Source organism: Balaenoptera musculus, chromosome 20 (genome assembly GCF_009873245.2).
Source record: "Balaenoptera musculus isolate JJ_BM4_2016_0621 chromosome 20, mBalMus1.pri.v3, whole genome shotgun sequence".
Classification (NCBI taxonomy): Eukaryota; Metazoa; Chordata; class Mammalia; order Artiodactyla; family Balaenopteridae; genus Balaenoptera; species Balaenoptera musculus.
This window is the reverse complement of record NC_045804.1, coordinates 44,898,275-44,924,395: the sequence shown is the minus strand read 5'-3', so window position 1 is coordinate 44,924,395 and position 26,121 is coordinate 44,898,275. Positions and strand designations below refer to the sequence as shown.

Sequence of the window (26,121 nt, the reverse complement as noted above, 5' to 3'; positions counted from 1 at the left end):
TGCCACTTTGCAATCAGTCCCCTCTACTCATGGCCCCAGAAAACTACCAATCTGCTTTCTACTGTTGTAGATTAGTTTTCTGTGTTTTAGATTTTCATGTAATTAAATCATGTAGTGTGTTCTCTTCTGTGACTGCCTTCTTTCACTTAGCATAATATTTTTAAAATTCCTCAACGTTATTATATATATCAGTAGTTCATTCTCTTTCATTGATGAGTAGTAATTCCACTGTGTGGCTATACTACCGTGTGTTTATCCACAAGTTATGGACATCTGGGTTGTTTCCAGTTTCGAGCTGTTACGAATGAGGCTGTTAAGAACATTAAATATAAGTCTTTGGGTATACATATGTTCAGATTTCTCTCATTCCATTTTATTTCTCCTAGGTAAATATCTCGGAGTGGAACTGCTGGTTGATGGGTCATATGGTAAGTATATGTTTAACTTTTTAAGAAACCACCAAACTGGGAATTCCCTGGCAGTCCAATGGTTAGGACTCCGTGCTTTCACTGCCCAGGGTACGGGTTCAATCCCTCGTTGGGGAACTAAAATCCTGCAAGCTGTGCGGTGTGGCCAAAAAAAAAAAAAAGAAAGAAACCACCAAACTGTTTTCCAAAGTGGTTGTTCCATTTCTGTCAGCAATGTATGAGAATTCTGGTTGCTCTACATCTTTACCAACACTTGGTATTGTCAGGCCTTTTAATTTTAGCTACTCTAGTGGGTGTAATTTTTATCTCATAGTGGTTTTAATTTGCATTTCTCTATGACTATTGACATGGAACATATCTGCATGTGCTTACTGGACATACATATATCTTCTTTCCTGAAAGTTAAAAAAAAAAAATCCATGGCATTTTGATTAGATTGTTTCATTAAGTTGTAGGAGTCCTCTATACACTCTGGACACACAACTTTTGTCATTAAATCTATTGCAAATATTTTATCCCAGTCTATAGCTGTCTTTTCATTTCCTCAATAGTGTCTTTCAGAGAACAGAATTTTAAATTTGGTGAAGTCCATTTTATCAAATATTCCTTTAAGGTTCTCTTCTGGAAGTTTGTGATTTTACCTTAAACATTTAGGTCTAAAGGCAATTTCAAGCTTATTTTTATGTTTGGTGTGAGGTAAAGCTTGGAGTACAACTCGCCCCCCCCACCCCAAAGTCGGTAGCCAGTTTTTCCAGCACCATGTGTTGAAAAGATTATCCTAGGAACCTCTGTTGAAAATCAGCTGACCATGTACATGTGGTTACATTTCTTACTATTTGGTTCCACTGATCTATTTGTCTATTCTCACGCCAATACCATGCTGTTTTGATTTCTGTAGATATATATTAAATCCTTAAATCAGCTAGTGTAAATTTTCCAACTTTGTTCTTTTTCAAAATTATTTTGGCTACTCTGCATCCTTTGAAATTCATGAACGTTTTAAAATTAGTCTTGTCAATTTCTATAATTAAGCTTACTAGGATTTGGATCAGAATTGTGTTGAATTTATAGATCAGTTTGGGAACTGACTAAACATAGTGAGTCTTTTGATTCATGAGTATGGTCTCTGAGAGAAATGAGGACTGGTCTCTTCAATGAATTAGGTTTTTTATTTCTCTCAGTAATGTTCGGTAGTTTTCAGTCTATGGGTATTGTATATACTTTGTTTAATTTATCTGTATTTCATGTATGTGATTTAGGCATTTAAAATTTTCATTTTCCAATTGCTCATTGCTAGTATATAGACATACAATTGATCTGTATGTATTGACCTTACGTCCTGAAGCCTTACTAAATTCATGTATATGTTCTAGTGAATTCAATTTTTATATTCCTTAGGATTTTCTACATAGAAGATCATGTAATCTTGACTAAAGAGGATTTCTTTTTCTTTTCATGCCTACTTCACTGGCTAGTACCTCCACTACAATGTTAAATAAAAGGGGTGAGGGTGGACATCCTTGCCTTGTCCCTGATATAAGGAAGAAATCATTAATTTTTTCACCATTAAGTATAACTGTAGGCTTTCCATAGATGCTCCTTATCATTTTGAAAAAAATTCTATTTCTAGTTTGATGAGAGGTTTTTAAAAAAAATCATGAATGTGTGTTGAATTTTGTCAGATGGCCATATAGTTTTTCTTTTTTTAGTTTCTTAATATGGTTAATTGCCTTGATGGAATTTTGAATATTAAACCAATCTTACATCCCTGGATTACACTCCACTTGATCTTAATATATTACCTTTATAATATATTGCTGAACTAATTTGCTAAAATTAACTTAAAGATTTTTGTATCTGGTTCATGGAAGATATTAGCCTACAGGTTTTTTTTTTTTTTTCTTGAGATAGTTTCGTCTGGCTTTTATATCAGAATAATGATGGTCACATAAAATGAGTTGGAAAATGTTCTCGCTTCTATTTTCTGGAAGACTTTGTGTGGGTCTGGAATTATTCCTTCCTTAAACGTTTGCTAGGATTCAGCAGTAAAGCCATCTTGGCCTGGAGTTTTGTTTGTGGAAAGGTTTTTAATGACATTAATTTCTTTATACATATGAGAGTATCTAGGTTTTCTATTTCCTTTCGAGTCAGACTTGGTAATTTGTGTCTTTCAGAGAATTTGTCCACTCGATCTAAGTGGTAAATTTATTGGCATAAAGTTGTTCATAATGTTCCCTCATTGTCTTTTTATTTTTTATTTTATTAAAAAGCTTTTTTTAAAAAAATATTTTTGGGCCATGCCACACAGCATGAGAGATATTAGTTCTCCGACCAGGGACTGAATCCATACCTCCTGCAGTGGAAGGGCGGAGTCTTCTTATTTATTTTCTTCCTTCCTTCCTTCCTTTCCTTCCTTCCTTCCTTCCTTCCTTCCTTCCTCTCTCCCTTCCTTCCTTCCTCCTTCCTTCCCTGCCTTCCTTCCTTCCTTTCTCCCTCCCTCCTTTCCTTCCTTTTTTTGTTGGCTGCGTCCAGTCTTAGTTGAGGCACGCGGGATCTTTGCCGCATGCGGGCTTCTCTCTAGTTATGGCGCAGGGTCTTCTAATTGTGGCATGCAGGTTTTCTCTCCCTAGTTGTGGTGCATGGACTCCAGAGCGCGTGGGCTCTGTAGTTTGCAGCACATGGGCTCTCTCGTTGAGGCACGCAAGCTCAGTAGTTGTGGCGCGGGCTTACTTGCCCCGTGGCATGTGGGATCCCAGCTCCCCGAATACCAGGGATTGAACCCGCATCCCCTGCATTGGAAGGCGGATTCTTTACCATTGGACCACCAGGGAAGCCCTGGAAGGGTGGAATCTTAACCACTGGACTGCCAGGAAAGTCCCCCCCCCCATTGTCTTTTTAATGTCTGTGGGCTCTGTAGTGCTCTTTCTTTCCTGATATCAGTAATTTGTTTCTTCTCTTTTTTCTTTGATCACTCTACCTAGAGGTTTATCAATTATATTAATCTTTTCAAAGAGCCAGCTTTTGTTTTGATTTTCACAATTGTATTTTGTTTTTTATTTCATTGATTTTTGCCGATTTCTTTATCATTTCTTCCTTTTTATTGACTTTGCCTTTATTGGGTTTTGCTTTTCTTTTTCTAGCTTTATAAGATGGAAGCTTAGATCACTGATTTTAGACTGCTCTTGTTTTTTTAATTTTATTTTTTTAATTGGAGTATAATTGCTTTACAATGTTGTGTTAGTTTCTGCTGTACAAGGAAGTGAATCAGCTTTATGTATACATATATCCCCTCCCTCTTGGACCTCCCACCCCCACCCACTCCACCCATCTAGGTCATCACAGAGCACCGAGCTGAGCTCCCTGTGCTATACCGCAGGTTCCCACTAGCTATCTATTTTACACATGGTAGTGTATTTATGTCAAATCTAATCTCCAAGTTCATTGCACCCTCCCCTCCCTGACTGTGTCTACATGTCCATTCTCTACATCTGCGTCTCTATTGCTGCCCTGGAAATAGGTTCAACTGTACTATTTTTCTAGGTTCCACATATATGTACTAATATACGATATTTGTTCTTCTCTTTCTGACACACTTCACTCTGTATGAAAGACTCTAGGTCCATCTATAAATGACCCAATTTTGTTCCTTTTTATGGGTGAGTAATATTCCATTGTATATACGTACCACATCTTCTTTATACATTCCTCTGCTGATGGACATTTAGGTGTTTCCATGACCTGTCTATTGTAAATAGTGCTGCAGTGAACAATGGGGTACATGTGTCTTTTTTGAATTATGGTTTTCTCAGGGTATATGCCCAGTAGTGGGATTGCTGGGTCATATGGTAGTTCTATTTTTAGTTTTTTAAGGAACCTCCATACTGTTCTCCATAGTGGCTGTATCAATTTACATTCCCACCAACAGTGTAAGCGGGTTCCCTTTTCTTCACTCCCTCTCCAGCATTTATTGTTTGTAGATTATTTTTAATTTATTTTATTTTTATTTATTTATTTATTTGGCTGCGTTGGGTCTTCACTGCTGCGTGCCGGCTTTCTCTAGTTGTGGCAAGGGGGGGGCTACTCTTTGTTGTGGTGTGCAGGCTTCTCATTGCGGTGGCTTCTCTTGTTGCAGAGCACAGGCTCTAGGCGCGTGGGCTTCAGTAGTCGTGGTGTGTGTGCTCAGTAGTTGTGGCTCGTGGGCTCTAGAGTGCAGGCTCAGTAGCTGTGGCGCATGGGCTTAGTTGCTCTGCAGCATGTGGGATCTTCCTAGACCAGGGCTCAAACCTGTGTCCCCTGCATTGGCAGGTGGATTCTTAACCACTGTGCCACCAGGGAAACCCTGTTTGTAGATCTTTTGATGATGGCCATTCTGACCGGTGTGAGATGATACCTCATTGTAGTTTTGATTTGCAAATCTCTAATAATTAGTGATGTTGAGCATCTTTTCATATGCCTCTTGGCCATGTGTATGTCTTCTTTGGAGAAATGTCTATTTAGGTCTTCTGCCCATTTATTTATTTATTTATTTATTTTTGGCTGTGTTGGGTCTTCGTTGCTGCGTGCGGGCTTTCTCTAGTTGGGGCGACGGGGGCTACTCTTCCACACGGTGCGTGGGCTTCTCATTGCAGTGGCTTCTCTTGTTGCAGAGCATGGGCTCTAGGCGCGCGGGCTTCAGTAGTTATGGCACATGGGCTCAGTAGTTGGGGCTCGCGGGCTCTAGAGCGCAGCAGGCTCAGTAGCTGTTGCACACTGGCTTAGTTGCTCCGAGGCATGTGAGATCTTCTCGGACCAGGGATTGAACCCCTGTCCTCTCACTGGCAGGCGGATTCTTAACCACTGTGCCACCAGGGAAGTCCCTTCCGCCCACTTTTTGATTGGGTTGTTGTTTTTGTTTTTTTGTTTTTTTAAAATTATTTATTTATTTATTTTTGGTTGTGTTGGGTCTTCATTTGTGTGCGAGGGCTTTCTCTAGTTGTGGCAAGCGGGGGCCACTCTTCATCGCGGTGCGCGGGCCTCTCACTATCGCGGCCTCTTGTTGTGGAGAACAGGCTCCAGATGCGCAGGCTCAGTAATTGTGGCTCATGGGCCTAGTTGCTCCGTGGCATGTGGGATCTTCCCGGACCAGGGCTTGAACCCGTGTACCCTTCATTGGCAGGCAGATTCTCAACCACTGTGCCACCACGGAAGCCCTGAGTTGTTGTTTTTTTGATATTGAGCTGCATGAACTGTTTGGAGATTAATTCTTTGTCCGTTGCTTCGTTTGCAAATATTTTCTCACATTCTGAGGGTTGTCTTTTTGTCTTGTTTATGGTTTCCTTTGCTGTGCAAAAGCTTTAAGTTTAATTAGGTCCCATTTGTTTATTTTAGACTGATCTTATTTTCTTATATAAGCACTCAAAGCTATAAATTTCTAAGCACTTCTTTAGTGGCATTTCTCTAATTTTATTACATTGTGTTTTAGTTATTAGTTTCAAATATTTCCTAATTTCTCCTGTGATTTTTTTTTTCCTCATGGGTTATTTAGAAGTGTTTCTAAATATTTGGGGATTTTCCAACTATCTTTCTGTTATTGATTTCTAACTTAATTCTGCTGTAGTCAAAGAGCGTACACAGTGTGATTTCAATTCTTTTAAATTTATCGAGATCTGTTTCATGGTATAGCATGTGATCATCTTTGTGAATGTTTCAAGTGCAATTGAAAAGTATGTTTTTCTGCAGTTGTTGAGTTGAAATGTTCTATAACACTCAAAGTCAAGTTGGTTGACAGCATTTTTGAAGTATTTTATATCCTCGCTGATTTTCTGTCTACTTGTTCTATCAACTGCTAAGAAAGTAGTGTTTAATTCTCCAATTGTAATTGCAGTTCTGTCATTTTTTGCTTGAAACTCTATTAGGTGTATAGACAATTAGAATTATTATGTCTTCTTATCAAATTGACCCCTTTATCATTATACTATAGCCCTCTTAATCCTTGGTAATACTCCTGTTCTGAAGGCTCCTTTGTCTTATACTAATGTAGCCAAAAGATATATCTTTTTCCATACCTTTACTTTTAAACTATTTGTATCTTTATATTGGTCTTATCCAGCCTGACAATCTCTGTCTTTAGACTGGTGTGTTTAGCCCATATTCATTTAAATAATTATCACTATGGTTAGCTTTAAATAGACCATCTTGCTACCTGGGTTTTCGTTTGTTTTTGTCCCATTTCTTCTTCCTTCTTTCTTCTTCTTCTTCTCCTTCTCCTTCTTCTTCTCCTTCCCCTTCCCCTTCTTCTTCTTCTCCTCCTCCTCCCCCTCCTTCTCCTTCTTCCTCTTCCTCTTTCTCTCCTCCTTATTTTTTTTGCTTCTTTTACTGCCTTTTTTAAAAATAAATTTATTTATTTATTTATTTTTGGCTGTGTTGGGTCTTCGTTGCTGCGCGTGGGCTTTCTCTAGTTGAGGAGAGCGGGGGCTACTCTTTGTTGTGGTGCACGGGCTTCTTGTTGCGGTGGCAGAGCAGGGGCTCTAGGCGTGCGGGCTTTAGTAGTTGTGGCACACAGCCTCAGTAATTTTGGCTTTCAGGCTCAATAGTTGTGGCACACAGGCTTAGTTGCTCCATGGCATGTGGGATCTTCCCGGACCAGGGCTCGAACCCGTGTCTCCTGCATTGGCAGGCAAATTCTTAACTACTGCACCACCAGGGAAGTCCCGTTCCTGCCTTCTTTTGATTATATTTTAATATTCCACGTTATTGCCACAATTGGTTTAATAGCTATGCCTCTCTTTTTTCTAGTAATTGCTATAAAATTTAACATTATGCATCTTTATCTTATCACAGTCTACTTTCAAATAATATTATATACTTTATGCCTAATGTAAGAAACTTATTTCTATTTTCTCCCATCCATTATTTTTGCTATTGTTGTCATACATTTCACTTCTACATATATTATAAACTTCACAATACATTATTAGTTTTGCTTCAAAGAGTAAATGATCATTTAAATAACATTTTAAATGAGGAGAAAAGTCTTTTATAACCACTCAGGCATTTTCTTTTTCTCTCTCTTTCTGCTTCGGTTTGGATAGTTTCTATTGCTATGTCCTTATGTTTACTAATATTTTCTTCTTCAGTGTCTAATTTCATGCTAATCTTATGTAGTAAAGTCTTAATTTCACATATATATATATTTTTTATCTCTAGGGGTTCAATTTGGAACATGGCTGGTTGAAACAAGAAGCTAGTGGATGGCACTGTGGATTCAAGATCCTGGTTAACACTTAAAAGATCATTGCTCCTCACTCAACAAAGCATGGCTCCATATATATATACATATATATATATATATATATATATATATATATATATATATAAATGTATATATATATGTATTTTTAAAATTAATTTATCTATTATTGGCTGCATTGGGTCTTAATTGCTGCGCGCGGGCTTCTCATTGCGGTGGCTTCTCTTGTTGCGGAGCACGGGCTCTAGGTGCGTGGACTTCAGTAGTTGTGGCTCACTAGTTTCAGTAGTTGTGGCTCACGGGCTCTGGAGCACAGGCTCAGTAGTTGTGGCACACGGGCTTAGTTGCTCTGCAGCATGTGGGATCTTCCCAGACCAGGGCTCGAACCAGTGTCCCCTGCATTGGCAGGCAGATTCTTAACCACTGTGCTACCAGGGAAGCCCCAATATATATTTTTAATAGCATCCTCTGACTAAGAACTAGTATTGCTTTTTTTTTTTAATGCTGTACCTAATTCTGAAAACTTCAACTGAATAAATATCTCAGAGGAGACATTCTGCCTTTAAGGACCACTCTGAATGGTGGATCCTGAGCCTCATTCCAGTTAACTACGTGTCTTGTTATAAACATTTCTCTAGGCTCATGTAGCTATAGATATACAAACATGTGTACCTATGTATATGTACCCATATGGTTTATGTCCTTGTTTGCTTTACAAAAATGGGATTTTATTACATACATTTCTCCATCTTTTACTTTTTTCACTCATTAATAATGTATAAAAATCCTCCAAGTCAGCTGGTGTAGATCTATTCAATTTGTATAAAGGCTGCATGATATTCCAAGATGTAGATGTACCATCATTTAAAAAACATTTCCTTACAGATAAACATTCCCTTTATCTCTCCCTCTCTCTCTCTCTTTTTCACGTGTAAGCAGTGCCATAGGAATCATCCTTGTACATGTATTTTCTATCTACTGGTGCTTTTATTTCTTTGGGATAAAAATTTCAGGAATGGGATCACTTGGTTGAAGGATGTGTGTATTTTTTATTTAAATAGGTATATCCAGATTGCTTTACAAAGATACTATACTATTAAATTTTCACCAGGAATGTTTGAGAAAATACTTTTCCTCTATCCCTACCAGCAATATGTATTATCCTTTTGTTTTATTTATTTATTTTTCGGTATTGTCATTTTAAAATGTTTTTGCTCATCTGTTGAGTATGCAGTGATTCTACATATTCTATGTTCATATCCTTTGCCCATTTTTCTTTGGGGGCTTACATAGTGTCCTACCATCAAATAAAGGGGCAATTAGTTCAGTGCCAGTAGTACTTGTTGATTCTGACCATATGGAGTTCATCCCACTAAATCATTTGGAAGTGGGCCTTTTTTTTTTTTTTGGTGTTTTTTGTTAATGCCCATGGTTCTCCTTGTCCCAACTTCAAGTGTTAGACACTTCCTGGGGGTACTTCCAGAACTTTTACTGTCATCTTCTCTGCACACCCACCCCCTTTATACACAGGTATTTAGGAACACTCATTATCTTTCCTCTAGCCACAGGAGTGGGACTACCCTCAGGCTCATCCACATAGACCCCTCCTTCTGCAGTGGCTAACCTTCCTCTTTAGTGCCATGTTGCATTCAGGACTTCTCAATGAAGCTTGCAGTCTCTGAGCTACACCCAGGAAATGATGCATAAGCCCTGGTGTTCTTAAATTTCTCCTCAACCTACTTGGAATTTCTAAGTGTCTACAATGTTGCCTTCAACATACAACCCTGGTTGGGGTATAAGAGTGTAATATCAGATATTAACTCTGACTTAGGGATCCAGGCAACCCCTAAGCAGTAGTCACATCCCCTCCAACCTCCTTCTCCCATCAGCTGGTCACAACTTCCCACTGACAGAAGAAGTGCTTTGATGTCATATTTTGCATTCTTCTTCACTCTATGATTCTCCATTCTTTCTCAAGATCCCAGAATTTTCAATTGAAAGTAGAGGCTTTTGAACTCTTGTCTCAGCTCCTCATTGAAAATATTCAGAAACTCAATTAACTTCTTTACTCTAGACTGTATCTACCTTCCTTCGAAGATCAGCACATAACTACTGTTTGAATGATGGGAAGAAAAGCAAAAAGCATAAGCAAACCTGAGTTATTTTTCTAAATATTATCCCACTCTGTGGGATATCCCACTATGTGAGGTAATGTTTTGTACTACACATGAGTTGGTATTAAATTGGCCAACAGAGGATAGTTGTTCTCCAGGCATTTGTCAGGGAGTAAAATCTTGACCCATGTTACCCAATATTTATTATTAGCTCTGTTAAAAGAAACAATTTTCAAGGATTGCCTGAAAGACACATAGACATTTCAGATTTTATAAAATATATTCCTGACTTAAGCCAAATTAGCAGGTATCTGAGAACCTAGACTGTAATGCATTGGCTCCTTTAAGAACTGCTTTTTCTGAATTGCAGTCAGGTGTGGTATCATTTACCTACATGTAAGGTGGTTTTAAGAAACTGTTCCAGGCTTCCCTGGTGGTGCAGTGGTTAAGAATCCACCTGCCAATGCAGGGGACACAGGTTCGAGCCCTGGTCTGGGAAGATACCACATGCTGCGGAGCAACTAAGCCTGTGTGCCACAACTACTGAGCCTGCGCTCTAGAGCCGCAAGCCACAACTACTGAGCCCTCGTGCCACAACTACTGAAGCCCATGTGCCTAGAGCCCGTGCTCCACAACAAGCCACCGCAATGAGAAGCCTACACACTGCAACGAAGAGTAGCCCCCACTCACTGCAACTAGAGAAAGCCCGCACGCAGCAACGAAGACCCAACGCAGCCATAAATAAATAAATAAATATATTTTTAAAAAAAAGAAACTGTTCTAATAAAGTCGTTTTTTCACTTATTATAAGTCCGGCATAAAGATGTTCACTTCATCACATAGGGCCCCTTTAATGGGTACTTTCAGAAGAAACTCCTGACTATACTTTTTATCCCAAATTTCTGCACTTCTTCTTAGCTCCAGTTTATATTTATCTTAAAAGCATTGTCAATAGTGTGTTTCGTCATGTTTCCCTTTCACATTCACTACTAGGAAGATTAGATTCAGACCTGTAGACAACCAGAGCAAATATTTAGGTCATTCTGGTATGCATTTTGGGCTTTGTTCCCAGCTTCACTTAGTATCCTGCCTCTTATTTTCTTCTTCTTTCATCCTACTTTTAATCTATGTTATTTTGTTGCATTTTATCTATTCTTATAAGCTTCCTTAAATCTTTTCAGGAACATGGGGATACAAACAAATAAATATAAGGTTCATAAACAAATACATTTCAGTAAAGTTTGTATCTACTTTTGCAAATCCATTTGGTATCCTGGCACACTAGTGCCTTCCCAAATCCTATTTCTAGAAATACTTTTTGATATAAATGTTTCTTGTTTTTAAGAAGCAGAATAAAATGTGGTAGGCTTTCTATTCCCAGCAGCTCTTTTCTATAGGAAGCCACCAGCAAAGAGAGTAAGCAAAAACAATTCTAAGCAACCCATTCTTAAGAATGGGAAAGAAACTTAGGGACAAGTTATAAATCATGAAATACAGTGCCACTCGGGAGGTAATCTGTGATGAGAAAGGTAGAAATTGAGAATAGCATCTAGAATGTTATAGCAGCTTGAGAAAGTGATAATAAATCAGATTTGAATCTGATAATAAAACGTGAATTGTATTTTGTATGTCCTTTTTCCCTCCTAGTAATCCATTTTCATTACTAGTCCACAACAGGTTGGATATTAAAAACATCACCACCAACAACAACAACCTAAAAACGGGTCCTTCATAACAAATAGTTTGAGAAGCACTGCTTTAAGGGTCTTACCTTACCTTCCCACAGTCACAATGCAAGAAGAGTTCAGCAAACATCTGTCTCCGCATGTCAGTTTTTATAACCTCCCTGAATTCATCTGCACAGTGGCAAAGGTGCTTAAGGAGCTCCTCAAACATTTCACTTTTAAAGCCTGCAATGTGAGAAGAGATGAACTGTGGAGAAAAAGAGGATAAATGATTGATTTAAAACTGTGTTCTTTACTTGGATTTTTTCCAAGGATTCAGTTGATGTGCATGAAATTACTGACTGCAATTTTTTCCATATCATTTGCTTGTCACTTAGATAAAGTATTTTCATGTTAGTGTTATTATACAAGGCTATGCTGCAGAGAGAGGTGATCAATACAGTCCCCAACACCATATACAAGCGGGACTAGATATTTTTGGAACAATTTCCCTCTAGATCACATCAGTTTTATATGGGAGCAGTTTTAACCTCACAGTATGAAATAGCAGCAGTCATAAAATGTGGCCTATAAATGAATAGCTCTAAAAATTGAATGTAGTTTTTCTTTTGATGTAGGGGATATAAGAGCATGTGTTTTCCAAGACTGGCTACATTTAATTATTGGAGTAAAGGGATGGGAGAGTGGGTGGTTTTTTATCTTTTGATTTTGCAATAAAGTATCCTTTGTCCATGATTTGATTTATCTTTTGAAAGTCTAGAATCTGAAAACACCTATGCTCTTGGGCTATTCCTCTTGAGCCCTGTTGAATAGATTCCCAGAAGTGGGATTGCTTGCTTAGAAGGTAAACGCATCTGTATTTTTGGTAGGTTTTGACATCAGGCTTGTACCCTTGTGCACTCCCACAACTAATGTATGAGTGGCTGTTTCTCTTCAGCCTCATCATCAGTGTGTATTGCTTTCCACATTTCTGCTAATTTGATAGGTCAGGAACATTACAATCTTGATCTACATCTGACTGTAAGTATCTTGTGATAGAGAGCAGTGTATCAACCACTGGAAGAGTTTCTGAGTGGACTCCTCTTTAAGTGTTAGCCTACCTCACAAGTCAATGATTTCTTCCTCTGCCCCAAGCACAGTTGCAGTCAAATTTGTACTGAATGACCCTGCTTCCATAGCTAGAAATGATTGGGTCATGGGAGGATACTTATCCTAAACAAACTCATTCAGATTCTCTATACTGCGAATTGAGAATTAGGACTGGGGAATGGCCAACTGATCTCTGAGAGGGGCTGGACCTGTGAATGTAAACTTAAGATTTGTTGGGAGGCCAGATTTCTCCATGTGAACTAAGGATGCAGAATAGTCTGTACACAGAGACAGATGAAACAAAAAGCAGAGAGAAAAGAGTCTTGATGTTCTCCAACTCCCTATTCTAGTCTCTTCCTGAAGCCAGAACAAATTCCTGCCTTTGGTTTCTGCACATTGCATTTTCAGCTATGTTAGCTCAGGTTGGTTTCTGTTTCTTACAATTAAAGAATAACAACTAATACAGTTTGTTTGAAATGGAACATTTTGTTGGCATATTTCATTGACATAATCTTTGAAATGAAGGTTATAGTCAATATTTCACTTCCTCATTAATATCATATAGGCAAATTTAGGATGTATTATGTAAGAGCTATATTAGGCTTGAATCCATGCTAATGAATCATAAACCATCATTCAACTGGCTTAGAGATCAAAAGAGGAAAATTTAAAGCACAGCAAAGGAGCTTTTCTAAATACTTCATTTCCTTAACTGCCTAAACCACCTAATTGTCATTATTCTTGATGGATTAATGAGCACAATTAAGTTCTTTTCTGTTACTTGGGAAGCAGAATAGTATACAGTTAATACCTCACATTTTGTCTGGGGTCAAATCCCAGTTCTCATATTTACTGGCTGAGTAACCTTGGATGAGTCTCTGGACTTCTCAGTTCCTTAATTTGTTCCCTAATAGCTACCACAGTCGCTATCTCACTGGGTCATGGAGAGGACCCTGTATATGTACAGAGTATAGGTATTTCACGCAATAAGTTCTCTGCAGCCATCGCTCTTGTCTCCTTTTGAGCTAGGTAAGAAATTGATCAAGAAGGTTTTCTTTATAAAATAAAAGTCCTCTCAGCTGACATACGTATTTTAGAAGGAAAAACTCAATGAGATCAGTGGTTCTCAAAGTGTGGTCCCTTGAGAGCTTGTTAGAAATGCAAATTTGGGGACCCTACTCCAAACCTACTGAATCAGAAACTCTGGAGTGAGACCTAGAATCTGTTTTTAGAAGCCCTCTGGGTGATTCTTATGCTCAAACTCACTTAAGTTTGAATTAGATGGTCTAAGGCAACTGGTCCTAATTATACCAGTATTCTAAGATCCTATTGTTCAATCCTTAATGACTTTTTGCTTGAATAGTAGGTACTTTTCTAAATTACTGATAAGGTAGAATTACCGAATAATTGACATTTTCTGGCAATATTGTGGCTCAGTGCTCTAATGCTGAAATAAAAATTACTGATTCATGAAAAGATTCATCTTGTTTTGTATTAAGCTTTTGGGAATTGACCTCAAAGCCATATGAATTTTCTGGCTGTGGGAATGCTATTAAATCAAGAATTAGTTTAAGGGGCTTCCCTGGTGGCGCAGCGGTTAAGAATCTGCCTGCCAATGCAGGGGACACGGGTTCGAGCCCTGGTCTGGGAAGATCCCACATGCCGCAGAGCAACTAGGCCCGTGAGCCACAATTACTGAGCCTGCGTGTCTGGAGCCTGTGCTCCGCAACAGGAGAGGCCGCGATAGTGAGAGGCCCGCGCACCGCGATGAAGAGTGGGCCCCGCTTGCCACAACTAGAGAAGGCCCTCGCACAGAAACGAAGACCCAACACAGCCATAAGATTAAAAAATAATAATAATAATAATAATAAAGATGGAAAGCTGTCTTTAAAAAAAAAAAAAAAGAATTAGTTTAACTGTTTCTCCAAGAGACATTTAACATTCTAGATTTATAGCCTATGGCTTTTCTGAGTGAGCATGTTCTGTAAGCATGGGCTATATGACATGAAAGAAAACCAGATGCCAACTGAACTACAAATCAAATTCCAAATAGAACAATTATAGCAGTTTGCTAGTATCTCTTGTAAAAACAGAAAAAATGAAAACATATGGTAGCTTTTGTGTTTTCACATCCTCCCAAGGAATGAGTCAATTAATATCCATAAGTCCTGAAATAATTGCTTAGATGAATTTAAGAATATGATTAGCTACTAATATCCTTCAGTTTAATCACTTTGTGAGCTGTTAAACATTTGAACTGAACTTAATCAAGTTGTCTGTGTGTGCTGGATCCCAACGTAATGAATTCTAGGATTTTCCTTTCTGACAGGAAAATCAAAATGTTGAGAATGCAGTAAATGTCACACTTAACAGGTTGGTAGCTACTGTTAGATTCTACAGCCTTGGGATTCACACTTATTTAATTATAGACATACTGGAAGATTGATGAAGTGGGTGATCTGAGAGCAGTAGGAAGAAAACTATGTTTGGAAACTATCTATGTTAGGTATTAACTTCCAAATTGTGTTTGGAAGCCTTGGTAGTAAATAACGTTTTCAGAAATGTCTGCAAGCAAGAACTATAGAATATTGAAATACACATATTATATTTGCTATCTATCATTGAAGAAGTGATATGTTCATATAGCATTTGGCAGAAAATTAGCTTTCCAGTCTCAGACAGGGAACTTTTAAAAACAATTAATGCTAATTATATATTCAACAAAGCAGCAAAATGTTCTGATCTTTAAAAACTTTGCTTAACAAATGAATTGAACAAAGGCCTCATTTAATATCCAATAATACTAAAAGTGACAGACTGAAACACACAGTCTAACCCATACTGGTGAAAGGTGGCTTAGGCAATGTTATGGGTTGAGTGGTGTGCCCCCAAAATTCATGTGTTGAAGGCCTAACCCCCACTACCTCAGAATGTGACCGTATGTTGAGATAGGGTCTTTAAAGAGGTAATTAAATTAAAATGAGGTGACTAGGGTGGGCCTTCATCTGACTAGTACCCTTTAAAAAAGAGGAAATTTTGGGACTTCCCTGGAGGGAAGCCCACTGTTTAAGACTCCGTGCTTCCACTGCTGGGGGCACAGTTTCAATCCCTGGTCGGGGAACTAAGATCCTGCATGCCCCACGGTGCAGCCAAAAAAAATTTTTTTAGAAAAGAGGAAATTTGTACACAGGCATTTACAGAGGGGAAGACCACGTGAAGGTACAAGGAGAAGATGGCCATCTACAAGCCAAGGAGAGAGAGACCCTCAGAAGAAACCAACCCTGCCAATTTCTTGTCTTGGACTTCTAGCTTCCAGAACTGAGAAATTAAATTTCTGATGTTTAAGTCACCCAGTCTATGGTACTTTGTTATGGCAGCCCTAGCAAACTAATACAAACAATAAGGAATTGCTGATCAGACAGTTCCTTGATTTGTGTGTTTCTTACAGTTGAAGACGACCTGGGAAGACACACACCAACTTGGAGGATAGTTTACCATAGGCTCTCCCATTTCCCTGGCTTAAAATTCCCTTGTTTCCTCCTAAGGTCTCCTCAGGTAGTTTCACAACATATTGCTGCCTCTACCTCCCCCAGAGCCATCATTCTTCCATCTTCTGTCCTTCTCTGCCATAGCTCAAAGCACATGGAAAACAAAATGAGCAAAACAAAACAAACAAAAATTACAAAATACAGTTGAACTAGAGAGAATAGAAAGCCACTCAGATGCATACCATTTCAAGGAAAATGCACAGCCTGGACTTAGTAGAATATGTTAAAGTACAATCTTTGGGTACAGCTGATGAAGCCTCTCTATTTAAAGTTTAAACTTTGAGCTGTGTCAGTTTGAAGGCCTCAGACTGTCTGATTAGTATAAAACAACTGAGCATAAGGAAGTGACCGTCTCAAAGCAGACCACTTTGGAGCAAGAACAAAGAATCCCAAAAAAGAGCCTAGGCAGAGGCCTGGCCCTTATTTACACCTGGCCAAGGGATACACTGGTTCCTCAGTCTGGCAGAATCAAAACTTAACATCTGAATCCCACTGTATAGTAAATTGCAGTTTTGAATATAATTATTCTTAAGCCCATTTTATAATTCAGGTGTAGACCTCAGATTGCTTGAAGCCTATGTCTACTGAAGGATGCTGCTGGGAAACTGACCCTCAACCTTAGCCAGGTCCACAGTAAACAGGAAGGTGTTGGGTTGTTTTCACTTGTCCTTGGTGAGCAGGTAGATACGTGGCCAGAGTTTCCACAATGATCAGGTGGGAGATAAGGACAAAGAAAAGCAAACTCCTCAATTAGGGTGACCAACTGCCTCACTTTGCCTGGAACTTTCCTGGTTTAGCACTGAAAGTCCCATATACTGAGAAACCCCTCAGTCCCAGGCAAACCAGGATGGTTTGAAACCCTCTACTCTGATTCATGCCAATAGTCTAATCCCTGCGGGGAACTCTAGGGATCCTCTGGAAGCATGCTGTGTTGTATCCTGCTTTATATAACAAACTTTCTCTGTAAGTATCTGTAAACGAAACTTTGCAGCTGTTGTGTCTGTGGCATCTTTCCATCTCCAATCCACTGGGACAAACATAAAGCAAACTATATATAGAGAGTTATTATTCTGTGGTATGCATTCACCCATTCTTGATCCTTCTGTTGTATTTAGATAATTACAAGATAAAGAACACCTAAACGTTTGTTACAAATAACTGGGAATGGTGAACACAAATGACAATCTGAGTCAAGATTCTGGTGCCTAGAGTGAGCAGAACTGATAAGTAGGCCACATACCCCTACAGAATAGTTCTTTAAAAGGATTCACTCTTGTCTGAGAAATCTATACTTAGTATTACTTTGAGGCAACAGTTGCAGCGGTCCCCAACCTTTTTGGCACCAGGGACCGGTTTTGTGGAAGACCATTTTTCCACGGCGGGGGGGTTGGGGGGAGGTTGGTTCAGGGAGTAATACAAGCGATGTGGAGCGGCCGATGAAGCTTCCCTGGCTCGCCGGCTGCTCACCTCCTGCTGTGTGGCCTGGGGGCTGGGGACCCCTGGTTTAGGGGACTAACTGTGAAACTGCATCAGGGAAAGAACATCCATCAGTCAAGGGCCGATTGCTAGTATCAGTAGAAATAGAAGTGTGTCAATCTCTGGACCCCAGAGGTGGGAAAGGATGATCTGCATTGATGAGAGGACAGCCTCCTTCAGCTCCTCACTGTGGGGTCTTCGGAGGCTCTCTTCTACCTGAGGCCATCCTTACCCTTTACTCCATGAACCTTGTCATACTAAAGGTCTTGTATATAGTCATCACCAATGGATTAGAAATAAGGAAGTTCCTTTCCCTGGTAGTGCATGGTGATGCCCTCTTCTTCAGGTAGCACTTTCCCCCACAGAAATAGTTACTTAATGATTATTAAGAACTCCATTTCAGGAACTTTGAAAACAAGGACCCTGGCCACTATATAAAATATTACTTCTATTTGGAAAATGGGTTTCAAGTTCCAAACAACCAATCAACCTACAGAAACTTTTTTTGGAGAGGGGCATACAGCCATTTGTGGGACTATTATCAAAAAAAATTATGGGCACTTTTTGACAGCTCAAGGTAATCTTTGCCTTAAAATGTACCAAGAAAAATTTAGACATACTTATCTTTCAGACTTCTCTTAAAACAGATTATTAGGAAATTCTTTACCAAAACAAAGGGAATTCATGGAGTTCAAAAAGTCTAGGAAATTAAAAAAGAACCCTCCTACCTAAAAAGTTAACTACATTTTCTATAAACACATTAGTGATGTTCAGATAAAGCAAGTATACTTGAAATGGTTTTCTTCTGTTGATAAACAAATTAACTACTCAGATAGGGAAATGAAAGGGTAGATCTTCTGTAAGATTGAAATCTGGGAACTTCAGGAAGGAGCTGCCTATCAGCACCTGCTTACTCCTAGCCTGAACACAAGACAATGCAATTAGTTTTGCTAATGGGAGCCCACTGAAATCTAAGGGTTAAGACTTGTGTTCCTTTTCAAACTTGTATAGAGAACACAATATCTACTTGAACAACTCAGCCCCAGCATTAAAATGATACAAATGGTAAGTTTTGTCTCCTAGAAGGAGTTGTCTTTTGGGAACCAGAGTGTTCTGAGAATTTAAAACAAGCCTGACACTCTCCCAAAACATATTTCTTATATGTCTAAATATTTAGCTTATAATCAAAACAAAACAATCTCAAATAAACTAGCACATTTTACATTTAAAATTGTTCCTGTCAATATATAAATGTTTAAAGCATTGTTCTTAATGTTTAAGAGCATTAAACATAAAGTAAGGAGATACAAGGTGGAGATACATGGCAAGTGGAAGAAATTTAACACTCATGAACACCAGATGAGTTTCCTACATCAAACCTGGTCCACTGAAGTCTCATTTTTCTTTTACTATGCATCCCTCAGCAATATAATAATATAATTCATAATGTTTTGCACCTGTTCATTGCTTTCTAATTGTCTTTTTGTGGTGTCTGTCCTTAATTTGCTTATATTTTGATCCTTCCATTCCCTGTATCCTACTCTGGTTTTATCCAGTGTATGTTTGCATGCATCTACACACACACACACACACACACACACACACACACACACACACACACACACACACACGGACATAAATGCCTGCATATAGCCATAGGCATACTCCCATACAGAAATGCAGTAATGCATTATTTGGTCCTTAAGGGTAAGAAGTACAACTCTAATTTTGACATCTTTCCTAGCACAGAGAATAAACAGTCAGTATATACTTAATGACTAAGAGACTAGAAGTAAATATTCTAAAATAGTTATTCTAGATCTTCATTTACTGCAATAAAACAGATGAAAAGAGAGAGAGGTAAAAGTCAACAAAAAGATCATCATCTATTCATTTAACCACCAAAAAACAGACATGCTAGGAAAATGATGTGCATGTGGAAGCATCTGTGACCATTCAATCTCTCCATTTGTCTTTTTCTCTATATTAATTATTACTCAGTGACTCCACTTTCTCCAAACATGCTCCAACCTGAATGCTAATTACACTGCTCATTAAAACAATTAGAGGGCAACTGCATGGCATAGTATCTCCACTGAGTGGCACCTGTGTGTAATAGCTTGACTTTAAACCCAACATTTATAATTTGATTTTCTTCCAGTTTCAGGGAGTGATGACAAAATAACCGTAAAGCACATCTCTTTAGAAGCAAGTATTCCATCTGTGCTGTACACATGAACCTTAAAAACCAATGTTACCTCATAAAAAATAAATATAAAAAAATGCAAGTGTTCTCAACACTACTTCTATGTCAGATGTCATGTCTCAATGATTTATTGATCAGATCATTAAACATTTTCTATAAATATTTCTATACAAGAAATACTTTCTTGGTTTCTGTTGACATAACAGCTCTTCGCTCTAATGAAAGTACCTGAAGATATGCTGTTTGCATTTCAGGAAGAGAAGTTGGGAAATGTCAGAAAAACAATTATTAATAGCCCAAACCACCCATTAAAACAAAAATTTATTTATATACACATATATATACACACATACATATATATATATATATATATATATATATATATATATATATACATCTACAAAGGTATTATGTAGAATGCTAATGAGTTTGTATTAAGTATGTATATATATCACCCTTACCCACTTTCTCCTTTAATTGTATGGATTTACTCACATATATACATATGCACACAAATAGATAAATATCATATATGGATATATACATATATGTATTCATATACGATATGTGTGTATGTATATATGTATTAGGTATATGTACATATTTGTTGAATTAATTAAAACGAATGAAGGGAGAAAAGTAAAACTGACAGAGTTCACAACATTCAATACCAGAAAATAATTGAGCAATGTCCATAATGTTTTGAAGTGAAAAGAAAATGTGACCCAAATACAGTATACCCATCCAACATATAGCTTTAGAGGCAATATGCAGGCATTTTCAACATAAAAGAAGTCAGAAAATATAGCACCCTTGAGACCTTCCTGAAAAAACTTTACAATAAATTTAGCTAATTAAGAGATGAAGCAAAATAAGTACCTCAGGAATAGCAAAGCCACTGTAAAAGAACAGGAAGTGAACCTCAAATCCAGTTGAATATTAGACTAAGATTAATCAATTATGGGAACTATAGTTATAGAAGAGAAAGTAAATGATATAAATCTGGATAAAATAAAAATTATAAAACAACTAAACTTGGGAGACATAACAAGAAAAAAGATAGGAACACATGAGGAAATATTAAACAACTTCATCTTTTATAGTGGGGTGTCAACTGTTATTTCTATAATTGAAATATGTGATTTTAAAAAAATGACTGCAAGCTTTTCTGATTTTTATCATATTATCTTTTCTTGGAATGATTTTAGAATAATTTTTGTGAAGATATGTTCAATTTCAATAATTCCCTTACTTTTACTTCAGTTTCTCTTTCTTCTGTTGGAATTAAGCACAATTAAAATTTTTTATTTAAAGTAATTAAAAATTTTAACAGAATTTATGATCATCTACGTTGCTATATATTCCTCTACCTACTGAGACATAAAATATAAAGCTGTTTTAAATGATGTTCACCTAAGGGTAACAATGGTTATTTCTGGGTAAGAAACTTATGATAATTTTTAAATCCCCATCTTTGTACTTTTATGAGTTGTCTGAATTCTTATTTTGGTCATGATAATTTTTACAAAGCCAAATAATTTTTCCTTAGAAAAATATTCCATGGTGTTAACAAGAATTAATCCTAGGTTATGGGAATATATACATTGTTATTCTATTTTTATATTTATCTGTGTTTTTAAAATTCTTCACCCCACTGCATTTTTTAAGACTACAATTTTGGGGGATTTCCCTGGCGGTCCAGTGGTAAAGAATACGCCTTCCAATGCAGGGGACGTGGGCTTGATCCCTGGTCGGGGAACTAAGATCCCATACGCTGCAGGGCAACTAAGCCTGCACGCCACAACTACTGAACTCGTGCGGCTCAACTAGAGAGCCCACGTGCCACAAACTACACAGCCCATGCGCTCTGGTGTCCGCGCACCACAACTAGAGAAGAGAAAACCCTCACGCCACAACTAGAGAGAAGACCACACACTGCAACGAAGAGCCCGCCTGCCGCAACGACAGATCCCGCATGCTTCACCGAAGATCCCATGTGCCACAACTAAGACCTGACGCAGCCATAAAAATAAAAAAATTTTTTAAAAAAGACTACAATTTCTCATCTGAGTAAACATTTAGTAGCATTCCATAAAGTCAGATGTAAGATTTTGACCTAAGAATTACTAAATAATTTTTAAATTTTCAAATAATTGGGCTTACATAATTTTAAAATTTGTTTATTTTCCAGTTTTATTACGTAACGATAAGAGAATATAACATGTCACATTTCTAGTTTTTGAAACTTATATAAAGTTCTCTTGGTGGTCTATTTATGATAAATTTTGATCAATATTCCATGAAAACTGGATCACGGTCACTATAGGGATTGAAGTTCTATACGTACTTATATAATGTCTTATTGATAATATAATAGGTTCTTTATATCCTTATTTATTTTTTGCCTTTTTGACTTATCAAATACTTCAGAAAAAGTTTTGCTACTTCATGCCACATACAAAAATGAACTCAAAGGATCAGATATTTAAATAGACATATATGTAAGAGTTAAAACTCTAAAACTTAGGAGCTTATCTTTATGACCCTGAATTAGGCAACAGTTTCTTGGATATGACACGAAAAGCAAAAGCAAAAACAACAACAAAAAACTGACAAATTGGACTTCATCAAAACTAAAACTTTTGGGAATTCCCTGGCCGTCCAGTGGTGAGGACTCCGCCCTTTCACTGCCAAGGGGGCGGGTTTGATCCCTGGTCAGGGAACTAGTATCCTGCAAGCCAAGTTAAAAACAACACCAACAACAAAAAAAACTTTTCTGCTTTGAAGGACATCATCGAGAAAATGAAAAATAACCCACAGAATAGGAGAAAATATTTGTGAATATAGATTTGACCAGGGATTGTATCTAGAATAAAGAACTCTTATAACCCAATAATAAAAAGACAAATAACCCAATTAAAAAATGGTCAAAGGATGTAAGTAGACGTTTCTCCAAAAAGATATGCAAGTGGCCCATAAGCACATGAAAAGATGCTCGGTATCATTTTAGCCATCAGAGAAATCCATTTCAAAACCGCAGTGAGCTACCACTTCATGCCCACAAGGATGGCTATAATTAAAAAAACAAAACAATGAAACAAAACCAAAAAACAAAGAGTAACCAGTGTTGACAAGGATGTGGAGCAACTAGAACCCTTATTCACTGTGGGAATGTAAAATGGTGCAGCCACTGTGGAAAGCAGTCTGGCAGTTCCTTAAAAGGGTAAACATAGAGTTATCATATGAACCAGCAATTCCACTCCTAGGTATACAGTATACCTAAGAGAACTGAGACACATGTTCACACAAAAACATATACACAAATGTTTGTAGCAGTGTTATTTATTATACAGTAATCAAAAAGTGAAAACAGCTCAACTGATGGATGGATAAATAAAATGTGGTATGTCCATATAAAGGAATATTATTCAGCAATAAAAGGAAATGAAGTATTGAAACATGTTACAACTTCACAATATTATGCTTAGTGAAAGAAACCAGTAACAAAACACCACATATCACATGAATCCACTCATGTGAAATTTCCAGAATAGGCAAAGCTGTAAGAGACAGAAAAGAGATCAGTGGTTGCCTAGGGCTGGAGGTTTAGAGGGAAATGGAAAATGACTAGCTTAATGGGTATGGGGTTTCTTTTTGGGGTGATGAAGATGTTCTAAAATGGATTGTTTTAATGGTTACAACTCTGTAAAAGTACTAACAACCATTAAATTATATACTTTAAATAAGTGAATTATAAGGTATGTGTAGGAGGCTGAATAACGGCCCTTAAAGAAATCAGGTCCCAATCCCTGGAACCTGTAAATATTACCTTATATGGGAAAAAAGTCTTTGTGGCCCTGATTAAGTTAAGATATTTGGGATGAGGAGATTATCCTGGATTATTTGGATGGGCTCTAAATGCAATCACATGTATGCTTATAAGAGGGAGATTTTTCAGACAGAAGAGGAAAAGGCAATGTGACCACAGAGGCAGAGACTGGTGATGTAGCCACAAGTCAAGAAATGCAAGGAGCTACCATAAGCTGGAAGAGGAAATTCTCCATTAGACCCTCCAGAGTGAGTGCAGCCCTGCTGACACCTTAATTTTGGCTCAGTGATAACGATTTTGGGTTTCTGGCCTCCAGAGCTGTGAGAGAACAAATTTTTGCTTTTGTTTTTTAAGCCACCAAATTTGTAATAATTTTTTATAGCAGCCATAGGAAATAAATATAGTATATGTATTATCTCAATAAAGGTATTTCCAAAAAAAGTTTTAATATCTCCACAATTATTGTGAATTTTTATTCATGTATTGTTGTAATGTATGTTTCTTTTATATATTCTATTAAAATGTTCTGAAACCCATAAAGCTTAAGAGTATCCAACTGTCTTTATTAACTTTTTTAAAAAATTAATTAATTTATTTAATTTATTTATTTTGGCTGTGTTGGGTCTTTGTTGCTGTGCGCAGGCTTTCTCTAATTGCGGCAAGCGGGGGCTACTCTTCATTGCAGTGCGCGGGCTTCTCATTGCGGTGGCTTCTCTTGCTGCAGAGCACGGGCTCTAGGTGCGTGGGCTTCAGTAGTTGCAGCATGTGGGCTCAGTAGGTGTGGCTCACGGGCTCTAGAGCACAGGCTCAGTAGTTGTGGCGCACGGGCTTAGTTGCTCCGCGGCATGCGGGATCTTCCCAGACCAGGGATCGAACCCGTATTCTCTGCACTGGCAGGCGGATTCTCAACCACTGCGCCACCAGGGAAGCCCCTTTATTAACTTTAAATTTTACAAATATAAAATTTTAACATTTGCAAATATAAAAAATTCTTGGTTCCATGAAATGATTTTTAATCTTGAAATTTGCTCAGTTTTATTTGATTGCTTATTTTCATTAATTTGATATTCCTTTAAAAATTCTCTTAATTTCATCTTTCTTGTCATCTTATATTAGGTGATTTGCTTATAAAGTGCATATAGCATTTTTTTTCAATTATCGAAAATCACCAATCATAAGAGACTATTGATTTAAGAACAGATTTTGGAAAAAAACACCAGATTTTAGGGGTTGGAGAAGAGAGGAAAAAATATTATTTCACTAATGTACACATTGACTGTAAGATGCATCTTTTTTAAAAAAATCACTTTACTGAGGTATGATTAACATGTAAAAAGCTGTACATATTTAATATATACAATTCAATGAGTTTGGGAATAAGTATATACCCGTGAAATCATCATCACCAAGATCATAGACATATCCATCACCTGTAAGATGCATCTTGCTTTCAGAAGTGCAGAAAGAAAACTGTTCATCTTAGAATTGGGGAAATAACAATGGTTTGAATTTTTTAAAAAGAGGTCTCCAATCACGTAGAAGAATGGGAGAAGTTATATTTTAACATGACATTGCTAGAGAAGACTTCTCTCTCTGAAATTGGGAAGAACTTGTAGTTCATTTTTATATTACTCTAATAATAGTTCTCTTAATTAAAAATATTTACTTTGGTGATGTTATTTTGGCAATTTACAGTTAAAACAAGGTCTCTGGAATAAATTTATTCTCAATCGAACAAGGATAAGAAGTCGTACCATAATTTATCTTTTCATTTCAGTCTGGCAAATTAAATTGGCTTTCCCAAGAAATGTGAAAAGACAATGAAAGGGTGACAGCTTTGTCAATAGCAGGCAAGGTAACAAGAGACAACATGGAACTAAAATTTTCTCACCACTTCTAATTTATATGGGAAAAATTGAAAATATTTTTACTGAAAATTGTGATCTGTTTTTGCAACTGAATTTGTTAAAGTAAAAAGAAAGCCTCTTTTCCATCCATCTGATTTTGATTTATCTGATACCAACAGGAAAATGGTCCATGTTGGTCATAGAGAATCCTCTTCTTTCTGGCAAAACTGCATTTACATGGGCACTAAAAAATTTCAGAATCATGTACCAAAATGTTCATTGCAGCTCTATTTACAATAGCCAGGACATGGAAGCAACCTAAGTGTCCATCATTGGATGAATGGATAAAGAAGATGTGGCACATATATACAATGGAATATTACTCAGCCATAAAAAGAAATGAAATGGAGGTATCTGTAATGAGGTGGATGGAGTTAGAGTCTGTCATACAGAGTGAAGTAAGTCAGAAAGAGAAAAACAAATACAGTATGCTAACACATATATATGGAATCTAAGGAAAAAAAAAAAAGGCCATGAAGAACCTAGTGGCAAGACGGGAATAAAGACACAGACCTACTAGAGAATGGACTTGAGGATATGGGGAGGGGGAGGGGTGAGATGTGACAGGGTGAGAGAGTGTCATGGACATATATACACTACCAAATGTAAAA

The 26,121-nt window shown here is 37.5% G+C and overlaps 1 protein-coding gene across 1 annotated transcript in view; it reads right to left on the bottom strand.

Moving 5' to 3' along the window:
• Positions 1-26,121, bottom strand: part of EFCAB5 (EF-hand calcium binding domain 5) — a 93,320-nt gene that overhangs the window by 43,725 nt on the left and 23,474 nt on the right. The window contains exon 6 of the mRNA XM_036838168.1: positions 11,547-11,702. Coding sequence (XP_036694063.1) covers positions 11,547-11,702 — 156 coding nt within the window. The remainder of the gene's footprint in view (positions 1-11,546; positions 11,703-26,121) is intronic.